Here is a 12,740-nt window from a genome sequence, read left to right on the forward strand (position 1 = left end):
TTAATAAACAGTTAAATCTTTTGATCAAAAATTCAGTTGAATTAGTAGCCCATATTAATATTTTAAGCTATGCTAATACCAGTCAAAAGTTTGGCGTGATGGTTTTTGCGACTGCAAAAAAACAATTTTTTAGACTGACTGAGCTCCAGTTCTTAAAGTAATGATGGACTCTCATTTCTCGTTTCTTAGCCTATTGGTTCTTGCCCTAATATAGATTTTAACAGTTGTGAAATAGTCAGCTGTGTACCAACCTGACTTCTGCACAACCCCATTAAGAAGGCAAGAAATTCCACAAATGAACCCTGACACACCTGTGAAGTGAAAACCATTTTAGGTGACTGCATCAGGAAGCTCATTGAGATAAGGCCAAGGGTTTGCAGCGCTGACAACAAATCAAAGGAATCTAAAATATAAAACTTATTATTTATCCATTTTTCTTTGCTAAATAATTCCAGATATCTTGCTATATATATATTTTAATGTCTTTAGTTTGTATCTACAATGTAGAAAGTAGTAAAAATAAAAGCTGTACAATGAGAAGGTGTGTCCAAACTTTTGACTGGTAGTGTATAACAATAATAATGATGATGATGATGATGATGATAATAATAACGATAATAATAATAACAATACATAAATTAAATTTTGCATAATTTTAATTTGAGGTCAATATTAATACTTTATATTTTAAAACACTTTGTAATAATTTCACCTCTAATTTAGTGGCTTTCTTTCTGCCCAGGAAACCACAAGAAGAGGAGTAAAGACAACGCATGAAGGTAATGAAGAAAAGTCAACCATTTTTAATTTTTATAACAAAAATCCCCCTTTTCCTACTTCCTCCTGTTTCTTCCCTTCTCCTCCTTCTCATTTTAAATAATCTGTATTAAATTATGACAGCTGCCACGACTGATTCAAATGAGGAGCGGCTGCCTCCAGTTCTGACTCCTCAATGGCCTTTTCAGCTTAAGGTGGGATGCTTTACTATGCGCTCTCTTTTATTTTATTTATTTTGCCACAAATGAATGTGTGGAGGCTATTTGGGCAAGCAAAAAATAGTTCTTTTAAATGTCTTTTCATTTTTTTTTATCATTACTGACATCTTCCATTTTGGCATGTGTAAAATCAGCATGAGTACACAGCTAAGCAAGAAAAAGAAAACAGTGAAGAAGAGTTTGAAGAGCCGAAGCATCGAAAGGTGAAAACAGAATGTGTCTCTTCTGTCGCCATGAGGAGTCCCAGTCACACTGACTCAGAGCAGGTAATACACCCATGCTGAAAATACATTTGGTTCACTCCACTCTTTGAGGTACATCACACCCACTCACTTAAGTTTCCTTCCTTCCTCATAACGGACTCTCGTTACCTCCTCTTTCTTCTAGACCCTTCCCCTCCGTCCTGAACATGGAAGCGGCCTCGTATAGCATCCCTCAGAAACTTGAAGTAAATCTGGCCCTCATCAGAAACCCCAGCGGCCTCTCTATCCTCTGGAAAGTGGTGGAGGAAGACCCATCTGCTCCACCCATGGACAGTTACACGTAAGAAGCAGTGTTGAACTCATCACTGTGTGTCGAGCGTGTAGTTTCTCAGCCCTACGACCAATATGAAAAACAAAAGGTCCTCATGAGGATCTCACTGTGACGCTGCTGCCAGTTTTTGTAACCACCTGATTAGGGCTGCTCGATTATGGCAAAAATGATAATCACGATTATTTTCACTGAAATTGAGATCTCAATTATTTGATATTTATTTAACAATAACAATGTATTGAATAATGACTTCAAAGATTGTCAAAAATAATATAAAACAGTGTGCAAATACTGATAACAGTGCAAATTTTTGTAATATAAAAAATAAATGAAAAATGTAAACATCTGTGTTTAGTGAACTTTGCAGTGTTGCTCTGTGGTGCAGCTACGACACTGTAGCAAAGTTTACACACTGTGTCTACTTGATCCACGTCTGACTCCGCGAACCCATAATGTTTCCACACCACTGAAGTTTTTTTTACCTCTCCTTTCAGCCAACGGCAGTCACTCTCCTCTCCAAATAACTTCTGCTTAGCTTTCCGAGCTTCCCTCGGGTCCTCTTAATTGTTGTGATGCATGTTCGAAATGCAGAGAGGTGCGCTCGATTTGCCACACGGAGCAGCGTGAGAGTAAAGCATGAGGGAGGGGCTAATAATCGGCTCAGTCATTTTTAATGATCATTGAAAGCCCAGATCATAATCGTGATTAAAATTCGATTAATTGAGGAGCCCTACACCTGATGGAAGCAGTCAGTCAGTTCTTAGGCTTTACTAGTAATCTTGACTTTAAGTTACTCACTGATGATATTGTTTTTTTTCTGTTCTTTGTCCCTGTTGCAGGATCTTCCTAACTATGGAAAAGGTTAAGGGCAGTGGCGCTTTCCCAGACTGGAATATCCTCAGTGAGGTGAAAGCCTAGAATTTGCCCATGTGTGTGCTGGTCAGAAAGTACAAGCCTGGCCACAGGGTGTGTGCGGCTGTGGTGGGCAAAGATGTATTTGGCCGGTATGGACCTTATAGTGCAGTCGCTACTTCAGTCATACCCGAGTAGTCGGGAAGAGGGCATGGAGCCGCCTATTTAAATTTCCAGGTACTCAATCTTGAGTTTGTGCTGGACAGCATGGACAGTCCTTGTGCTGATGTTGTTTTGGGGCCAGTGTTTTGCTCACATAGTTTTTAAGTACCATAAACCTTAATGGTCACATAAAGCTAAAGAAGCTGCACTTTGTAACTTGTGCCTTTCATCAATATTTTCGGTTCAGATGGAAAACGGTGAACTTTTATGTTTCAAGCTCTTCTTTCTTTATCTGCCTTCAGATTGTTAAGGACAGTGTTGCATATCACTGTTAAGGTCACCATGATTCAATTGATGCATTATTATTATTGTTGTTAATAAAACGTTATTGTGCTCTTTGTGGGGTTTTATTCTTTATGACTAATACTTCGGTTTCTTTCATGAATACTTTGGATTTAGATTACTCTAAAGCTGCACACATCACAAAGGTGTGTTCAAGAAGTGAGTTTCAGGAAAACTTTCAATAAATGCAAATATACACAGGTTTGTGTGAAGTGATTTCTGTGATGGCAGACTAAGCGTGAAGGGATTCAATGTTTCTTTCCCGATTAAAAACATCGCTCAAAAAAACAAACAAACAAACCAAAAAACGTAAGGCTCTTTTTCTTTTTGCGCAACCGAAAACTTATAGTATCAACAAAATGAAACCTCTGCATGAGTGTGAAGCTTGGACAATTGAATTTTTCCTCTAGTTCTGCTACAGCAAAAGCAAACTCAAGGGATGTTGGTTACCAAGGTTTTCAAATATTTGTGTAGTCTCTCCCTCTTCGGTGTTGCATTTGCAGACTGTCGCCGAATACCCACACTTGAGGGACAAAAGCACTGGGACACCTTCAGGAGCTGCTCGGCCATGGATGCTCCAGGTGGATGGTTTTTGTGCTGATTTTAATGCCAGAGGAGCTTTGGCGCTTTGCAGTTACCAAGTCAGCAGATCGTCTGTGTCTTTTACACATTATGTGTCTCAACACTTGGGAATCCTGCTCTGTAACTTTATGTAGTCTGTGCTTGCTATCCAAGTTGCTGTGGTTCCTAAATGCTTCCGCTGCTTACAGTTGATTGTGGAATATCTAGGAGGGAAGAAATATTACAAACTGAGTTGTCTGTGAAAAGTTCAGTGACTGTTTCAGAACAACCTATTCTTTCACAAAAGTTTGTTAGAGTAGTAAGAGGAATTATGTGCCTTGAGATGTCTGCCCTTGAAACTGTGCAGAATGTTTAAATCATCTATGGTGCTGGGTGGGCTTGAGATCTGTGTGCAGCACTCATGTTAAAGCATTGTTTAAAGTAATGGAAACATTATTCATTTTCCCCAGGTTTCAGGATTAGAGAGTTACACCCCATTTAAAAGTAGTCACACCACAGCACATGTTATGCAATTATTTACCCGCCCACTACAAACTGCTTCTGTGGCTACAATGTAGCTTGCCATCACCAGTGTGTGAATGTGTGTGTGAATGGGTGGATGACAGGTTGTGTAAAGCGCTTTGGGGTCCTTAGGGACTAGAAAAGCGCTATACAAATACAGGCCATTTACCATTTACCATGCTTCTCTTTAACAAAAAGCTAAGTCATAATAAACGTTTATTGCAGTCTATAAAGTAGTCTGCCTTGGATAACATTTGGATTTATTGCTAAACTGACTAAGATTCTTTTTGAACAGCTGAAAATGCACTTATACGAAGTAAGTATTTGGCACTTTGCATTAGGAAGTTGCAAAAACTTTGTGAATGAGTTTGGTTTTTTTGTATATGTACAGAAGATTTGCAAGAGGTACAGCTACACTGATATTGTGCAAACCTTAGATAAGCAGCTGCGAAAATGGTTTAAATGCTTTTATTTAGCTGCACATTTCCTCTCTGTGTACAAAAGTTAAAGAGTTTTGATAAAATTTATCTAAAAAAAGAGCAGGCGCTAGTCTGTCCTGAATACTTTCACTTTACCGTAACAAGTTACTAATTAACAGTCTAACCTCCCAAAAAGAACAGCCTTGGTGTTATTCTTGTCATGTCTGTACAAAGTTAAGCATTTTGAAATATATCAGTTGATTAATAAAAAATCATTTTCAGAGCATCTGTAGTGTAATGGTGTAATAGCATAAAGCACTAACCATCAAAAAGCGTTTTCAGTACTTTTTTTTTGTTGTTGCAGTATTCACAAACAGTGAGAGAGAGAGAGAGAGAGAGAGAGAGAGAGAGAGAGAGAGAGAGAGAGAGAGAGAGAATTCAATTTCCGCCCATCCTGCCAACGGTTCACTTCCTGTCTTGCTATCGTTTGGATCCAGCAACATACATCTTTGTTTTACTGCAGCAGCTACTGGAAATCAGACACAAAGGTAAGAAAAAATAAACATATTTTGAACAGCGAGTAGTTCGGTCAGATATTTTACATAGTGACGATTAAGAATATAGCAAAATAAATGTTTCTAGTTAAACTGAAATATCTATGATAAATTCTGCATTAGGTGAAAAGGGAAAAGAAAGTCTGGCTGTTCTCAAGACAGTAGCAATACAACAGAACTTCTATGTAATAATACTCATATTTAGATGCAAATGACAGAGTCACTGAGCTGACTGTGAAGAAATAACATCATGGGGAGCCTATGGTCTGCACATTGCTGTGCAAAAACGAAAGAAAACAGTTGTGAGCAAGACAACATTTCTACTGCTGAGAAGAGTGAAGAAAGTTCACTCCTCCCTGTTGGACAGCAGAGGGGGGGAAATACAGTGAAGGAAAGAAGGGAGGAGCCTGCATGCACACATGCTCAAGAAACTTCTGGGGAAAATGACTGCAGTGAGAACAGCAATGATACTGTTGAACTCAGTGCCCTCGGGTGAGACCTTTATTATCTTCTTATAAGTAAATATACAATCAGTATTTCTAAGGTAAAAGATGAAATAAATTATTAGCGTAGATTTATAAACCATGTATCGCTAAAGCAGTTTTGCCTTTTTCTAGTCCTTGTCTGTCTGCTTCAGCAGTAACAGAAATGAAAGGTAAGTTAATAATTATAATTTTATGATTAACTCTGATCATAAAATGCACATGCTTTCATTCTTTGTCTTCTAAAGTCCTAAACAACATGTCTTACATTTTTTTTAACCTTTTCATAGATGCAGCCTTGGTGGACAAGAACCGCACTAAGCTCATTCAAAGCGTCACTTTGGTGATGGCTATAGCTGATGAATTGAGACAGCGGGGTATGATCCATCCGGAGATATACAACAAAATCAAAGCTGCTGGGACTAGCCAGGATCAGATGAGGGAGCTCTACAATTCACTGACTACTAGAGAAGTCAAATTTGCCTTCTACAAAATCCTCAAAGAAATTGAGCCACAGGCATGTGAAAGTATGTTTCAGTTGTTTGGTAACTATGTTTACAGTGCATAGGGAAAGCATTTACAGCATTTGACATTTTGTCATGTTACAGTCTTAATCCAAAATGGATTAAAGTCATTTTTCACCTTAAAAAACAATAATTTTTTTTCCAAATTTCTAATACATTCATGTGAATGTGAACCAAACAGTTTTCACTTTATGTATCCTTCTCTGTGTAGAATTTATTTTAAAGTAAAAAAAATTATCTATTTTGGAATAGGACGAAATGTGGAACACGTGAACTGCTGTGAATACTTTTCGGGTGCACTGTACAATTATTAAATACAATTAATATAATGTTACAAATTTGCGTAAACTGCAAATAAACACAAAATGCAATGGTTTTTGAATCTCATATCCACATTTTATTTAGACAATAGAAGATAATAGAAAACACATGCTTTATTTTTGAAATTGGTGGTTTTCCTCTTTACCTACAGCAGAAGATGTCATCAAGGAGGTCATCAAAAAGAACAAAGAATATCTGAGGCAGAAGTGTCAATGGGAGTTGGAAGGCACTGGGAAGTCTCGTAAGGATGAAAAATCATTGGATAAAATTTACACAGAGCTTCACATTATACAAGGAGAGAGTGAACATGTCAATAAACAACATGAGATCTGGGAGATTGAAGATAAAGCGAGAAATCAAACTGTTGAGTGTACAAAAATCAACTCTAATGACATCTTTAAACATGAGAAAGATGACAAAGAAGTGAAAGCAATTAGGACTGTGATGACAAAGGGGGTCGCTGGCATTGGAAAAACTGTCTCTGTGAAGAAGTTCATCCTTGACTGGGCAGATGGAAAAGCCAATCAGGACTTGGACTTCATCCTTATGTTTTCATTTAGGGAGCTAAATTTGGTCCAAGATGATCAGATTAGCTTTGAGAACCTTGTGAAAACATTCCATCCAGAACTTAAAACCATAGCAGTTGCGAAAGCTTTGGCTGATCGTGAAGTTTTGTTCATCTTTGATGGTCTCGATGAAAGTCAACTTCAGCTGAAATTCAAAACGACCACAATACTGGATGATGCTACGAAGGTGTCCTCAGTGGACACTCTGGTGACCAACCTTATCAGGAAACATCTTCTTCCCTCTGCACTTGTTTGGATTACCTCAAGACCAGGAGCAGTTCGACGCATCCCTATTAATTATGTCGACCAGTGGACCGAGGTCAGAGGATTTGATGATCCACAAAAAATAGAGTACTTCAGAAAGAGAGTTGAGGACAAAGCAGTCGCTGAAAAAATAATTGAACACATAACAATGTCACGGAGCCTGTACATTATGTGTCACATACCTATCTTCTGTTGGATTGCTGTGGATGTTTTTGAGTACTTGATGCGTAAAATGGGAAACACCAAAGATGAAAACCAAAAAATACCCACAACTCTTACTGGGATGTACACACACTTCCTTCTTATTCAGATGATGATAGCTAATGAAAAATATGGCGACCAGGAAGAGCAGGAAGAGCCTGATACAGCAGAGCTTTTTAAGTCAAATGAAGAGTTCATTTTGAAATTAGGCAGGTTGGCTTTTGAGCAACTAGAAAAAGGCCGGATCATATTCACTACTGAAGACCTGAAGAAGTATGACATAGATATAACGAAAGCTGGAGTTTACTGCGGGTTGTGTACAGCAATATTCAAAGAAGAGAGTGTGTTCCTAACAAAGAAACTTTACTGCTTTGTGCATCTGACAGTTCAAGAGTATTTTGCTGCTCTCTTTGTATATCACAGTTTTGCAAACAAAAAAATTGATTCTGAAAGTCTCAAGGATTTCATGCTAAAAGGGTCTGATGAAGAGCTCAAGTCTATCTTGGAAACAGTTCCAGTGGATCTACCTTTGAATGAACTGATTGAAATTACAATAGCTAATTCGGCTCCTAGAATGACCGGAGAACTGGACATGTTCCTCAGGTTCCTTATTGGCTTGTCTCTACAATCAACACAAGACCTGCTTCAAGGCCTGATTAAACAGACTGAAGAACACTCAACAAATATTGAGGAAATTCGGTCAAGTCTTTTAGATATAGATGTATTTTACTGCTCAGCTGAAAGATGTCTAAACCTTGTCCACTGCCTGACTGAGTTGAAAGACAATTCCCTACATGATTCAGTACGAAAGTATCTGAAACCAAATTGTTTTCCTGAATCACCGCTCTCTCCTGTTGAGTGTTCAGCTCTGGCTGACTTGATTCTGATGTCAAACACACCTCTGGATGAATTCAATCTCAAGAAATACAGACCATCAGGAAAAGGTATCTTTAGACTTCTTCCAGCTGTGAGAAACTGCAGAAAAGCAAGGTGAGTTGGTGCTTTATACAAGAATGTTATTCAGTTTACCGCACTTTATCTATAATTGTATGTTGTTGTTTTGTTTTGTTTTTTACAATTATTGTTATTGAACAGAACCAGATACCAACTATGTGACTTTTACGCTCAGTTCCTGAATACCTTGTCCTATGCAGTTTTACCTAGGACCGAACTTTTTAATCCATACATTCATGTTAACTGATTTATCTGGCATTTTGACATCAGTCATCTGTTTAAAATATTGTTCTTTTCATGCTGCAGGAGGTGTTACAGTTAGCTAATTAGCGCCTTTACCATTTTGTGTGCCACAAAAGGAATATTTGAAACATCTAATGCTTATTTTGATTTGGTATGTTGTTGTGGACTGGTTCTATATAAGTAAAATGAAATTGTAAGATCTAATTGATCTTTTTTTTTTTTAAATGTTCAATTAGGGAAAACTAAATCCTTTCCCCTATGGAAATCCCGTAATATTGGACTGTGTCAGGGTGCAGATGGAAAAGGGGTTTATTGAGTTCACAATTTTCTATTAAGTTAAGAAATAATGTATGCTTTTAAAAACTGTATCTGATATTTAAACAATTGTCCTTTTATTAATTCTACAGAATCTCAGGTGTAAATGTTGGTGTTTGGGAATATAAAACTATCTCTTCAGCTCTTTGCATGCCACACTCTGTGTTAACTGAACTGCACATAGTGAATAGTACTTTTGGCAGTAGGGCGGATAAATGTGCAGAAACCTTGGCTGATGGACTGAAAAATTCTCAGTGTAAACTAGAAGCTCTAAGGTTAGTAAAATTATCATATTTATATGATTGTTTTGTAACATCTTGTACTGATTTCTTTTGATTTTGTGTCCTTTGGTCTTGCAGTCTTTCTGGCAAAGGGCTTGCAGAAAGAGAGATGGAAGATTTTGCATCAGCCATAAAATCAGTCATCTCAAATCTAAGAGAACTAGAGTTGAGTGGTGACATACTTGAGGACTCATTGTTCTCTGTACTGTCTGTTGGTCTAGGCTGCCCTAAACTTGAGAAGCTCAGGTCAGTTTAAGATATCGTGGTATGATGTGTTGCTTTTTGAAATCTTTTAGCCTACTTTACTTTGTCGGACAGGTTCTAGTTAAAGGAAGTCTTGATTCAACAGGTCCGGAAGTAACCAGGCCTGGGTGTAGATAGTGAAATTGAATTGAACCTTCTAAAAATACCCAGTGGTCAGAATTAGAGCTTCTTCTTCCCTGTAGCTAAAGGAGAAGATTGTGGATCACCAAGTTTTCTGGGGATGAATGAATTTTGTGTTCATGTAAAGTGCTTTGGCTCAGAATAGGAGCACTAATCTGCAGTAGTGGGTCCTGTTTGGCAGAGGAGAAACAGCCTTTGCTGATTTAAGTGGATACATGTGAGGTGACACCATACAGTAACTCTAATTGTAAACAGTGTTTAAAAGATTAACAATTAGTCAAAATCTTCTATGTAAAAGTGTCTCCCCCCACAGTCACTAAAATTCACAACTTAGTGTCTTGTTTTCTTAGATTAGAAGGACGTTTGCTAAAACTTGGATAGTATAATCTATGTTTATATCTAATCTAATGTTTTTTATCCTCTGTGCCAAAAGAATGAACCGACATTATAGGACTGCGGAAATCTGCAAAATGCTGGTGACAGCATTCACATCCACACCTTTTTACCTGAGAGAACTGGAACTAAACTACACCCAGTTTAAAGACTCGGAAATGAAGATCCTCTCAGATGGACTGAAGAACAAAAACTGTAGACTGGAGGTACTGAGGTAAAGCACTGCATCAAAAAAACATTTGAAGCAGGATTTAGATACTTGAGAATTTTTACTTTTGAGTTTAAAATAGCAAAAAATTGTATGTATATATATATAGTGTGTGTGTGTGTGTATATGTACATATCTATCTATCTATCTATCTATCTATCTATCTATCTATCTATCTATCTATCTATCTATCTATCTATCTATCCATCTATCTATGTGTGTGTGTATGTATATATATATATATATATATATATATATATATATATATATATATATATATATATATATATATATATATATATATATATAGCGTTTTAGGTGATCTATTCAGGCAGTTCCTGGTTTTAGTTAGCAAGGTAGCCGACTCCTGAGGAGTCAGCTGGATGGTAAGAACAAGATCCGGGCTATCCAGACCTACAACCTGCCCATGATCAGGTACCCTGCTGGGATAATAAGCTAGCCAATGGAGGAGATAGAAGCCATCGACATCAAGACAAGGAAGCTCTTCCCCATGGACGGTTTCACCTCAAGTCTAGCACCTGGAGGCTGTATGCTACACGGAAGGAAGGAGGCCGGGGACTGGTGAGTGTCAGCACCACAGTCCAGGATGAGACAACGAACATCCATTACTACATCAGGAAGATGGCCCTGACCAGTCACGCATGCTCAGTGAATACCTCAGGCAGCAGAAACCCAAGAAAGAGGAGGAAAAAGAGGAACTATCATGGAAGGACAGGCCCATGCACAATATGTACCACCGGCAGATAGAGGAGATGGCTGATATCCAGAAATCCTACCAGTGGCTGGACAAAGTTGTACTGAAAGACTGCACGGCCATATTCTCTTAATATCATATAGCTATTTCTAGAGGCAAGAATTTTTATACTAGATTCTGTTTTAAATCAGGTTGTGATCTTAAAGTCAATAACACTGATTTTAACGTAATTACAACAATTGTAATGTCTTTTAAATCTTAAACTACCTTTTCCCCAGTAAGGGTTATGGTGAAATTTAAGTTGTCCTTCGAAAGAAGCGTACTTATAGTTACACTCTGGTGAACTGTAATCGTGTTAGGTGATCTGTTCAGGCAGTTCCTGGTTTTAGTTAGCAAGGTAGCCGACTTTGTGTAACTTAGGCTAACGCGTTACGGCGAGCCTTTTCAGTGTCCGTCTAGCTTTAACTTGTTAGCAGGCCACAAACCGTATTAGTGTCTCACTAGCATTAGCTTGTTAGTCAACCTCAGGGTTCGGTTAGCATTAAGTTGCTAACGATATTGGCTAGCAGAATGCAGCTAACATATCACAATGACCTGACTCCCGCTACGACTAGCTTGGATTTAATCCCCACTGCTAGCTCTGACTACGAACAGGCTAATGTGTTGCGATGAGCCTGGTGTAGCCTGGTCTCACCCCCTTTCCGCTAACTATGTCTACGGCTCCTACCCCCGCCAAGGGGTCAGAACCAAAGGCCAAAGAGGCTGCATCCCTCATACAATGTGTATTATCTGTATGGGTGCCAAGCATGCTCAGGCTTCACTGGTGGACCCTCAGGGATGCCCCCATTGTGCGTTTATGCCAGAGAAAGTCCTGGAAAGGAGGCTGAGAGTAGCAGCAATGAACATTTTGGACCCCCACCTGTCGGCTGCTATTGCTACGAGTGACATCCGTCATCGGCGAGCCTCCATGAGCTGGGCGGACATGATGAAAGAATAGTCCCTGCTCATGCCCCCATTGTTCGAGGACTTCCTTGATCAAAACGTGGGCGAGTCGGGTGGCGAGGACGGAGAGGGTGATGCCAACTTCGACCTACTCAACCTAGAGGACATGTATGATAAAGAGGAGCATGACTCCACCTACCCTCCCCAGCAGTCCAGGTCACTGAATGGGGCAGAATTTGCACCCCCGGCGTACAGCAATTTATACAAGGTCTGCAAATGGGCTGTTGGTATCCCATGGCCAGCCGCCCAGGATATCGAAGGGGCAGGACACAACCTGCATGATGGCAAGAGGCTCCCACCAGCCTCAGTCAGAAATTCTAGAAGACATGGGCTGTCAGCTGGATTCGGGTTCCCTAAATCCAGCCCTCTGGGATGAAATCTGCATGGTTAATGATCTCATCCTTCGCTCCTCCAGGAGAGCAGTCCAAGGTTGTGGGCGTGTAATGGGCCTTGCAGTCTCGGGTGAGAGAGACATGTGTCTAAACCTGTCAGGCTTAGATGATGCTCAGAAGGCTGAGGTCATGGATGCAGCCTATGACCCGACCAAGGGTCTCTTTGGCCCTACCCTGGAGAAAATAAGAGAGACAAGCACCCACAGAAAGCAGGAGGGAAAAGCATTCAATCTCTGCTTGCCCAGAACCCCTAACCCACAACCTCAGCAGGTGCCAAGAGCTGCTTTGCGGCAGCAGCAGTAGCTGTGAGAGGGAGACAGAGTGGGGCCAGAATAGAGAGAGGAGAAGGGAGGCCCTCAATCCGCTTGCTCACCAGGTCAAAGTTGAGAATCCAAGACCTTGGGGCAAGCATTCTGGAAAGAAAATAAAAACAAAAGAAAATCACTGCCATTTCTCCTTGTCCCCAGCTGGGGGAGCTTACGCTCTTTGTGAGGGGGACAGCCCCAACTCCTTCCAGGAGACAAAGGTGACGTCGTCTTTCAGTGGAGGAAAGT

At 39.6% G+C, this 12,740-nt stretch overlaps 1 protein-coding gene and 1 long non-coding RNA gene across 4 annotated transcripts in view; both read left to right on the forward strand.

The window, feature by feature from the left end:
• Positions 1 to 727: 727 nt before the first annotated feature.
• Positions 728 to 2,675, forward strand: LOC105941139 (uncharacterized). Its single transcript, XR_001167763.3, has 5 exons — positions 728 to 779; positions 901 to 971; positions 1,130 to 1,261; positions 1,383 to 1,538; positions 2,369 to 2,675. It is a non-coding gene; the product is annotated as an uncharacterized LOC105941139 (long non-coding RNA).
• Positions 2,676 to 4,794: 2,119 nt separating this feature from the next.
• Positions 4,795 to 12,740, forward strand: part of LOC101486435 (NACHT, LRR and PYD domains-containing protein 3) — a 52,827-nt gene continuing 44,881 nt past the window's right edge. Inside the window, exons 1-8 of one of the 3 annotated variants that reach the window (XM_024802171.2) lie at positions 4,795 to 4,935; positions 5,065 to 5,433; positions 5,559 to 5,596; positions 5,714 to 5,950; positions 6,420 to 8,289; positions 8,904 to 9,086; positions 9,171 to 9,338; positions 9,910 to 10,083. In XM_024802171.2, the coding sequence (XP_024657939.2) occupies positions 5,192 to 5,433; positions 5,559 to 5,596; positions 5,714 to 5,950; positions 6,420 to 8,289; positions 8,904 to 9,086; positions 9,171 to 9,338; positions 9,910 to 10,083 (2,912 nt within the window). In that variant the 5' untranslated portion in view covers positions 4,795 to 4,935; positions 5,065 to 5,191. The remainder of the gene's footprint in view (positions 4,936 to 5,064; positions 5,434 to 5,558; positions 5,597 to 5,713; positions 5,951 to 6,419; positions 8,290 to 8,903; positions 9,087 to 9,170; positions 9,339 to 9,909; positions 10,084 to 12,740) is intronic. The other 2 variants (XM_024802170.2, XM_076883038.1) reach the window with 2 other exon arrangements.

The sequence above is a fragment of the Maylandia zebra genome, linkage group LG4, assembly GCF_041146795.1.
Source record: "Maylandia zebra isolate NMK-2024a linkage group LG4, Mzebra_GT3a, whole genome shotgun sequence".
Lineage (NCBI taxonomy): Eukaryota > Metazoa > Chordata > Actinopteri > Cichliformes > Cichlidae > Maylandia > Maylandia zebra.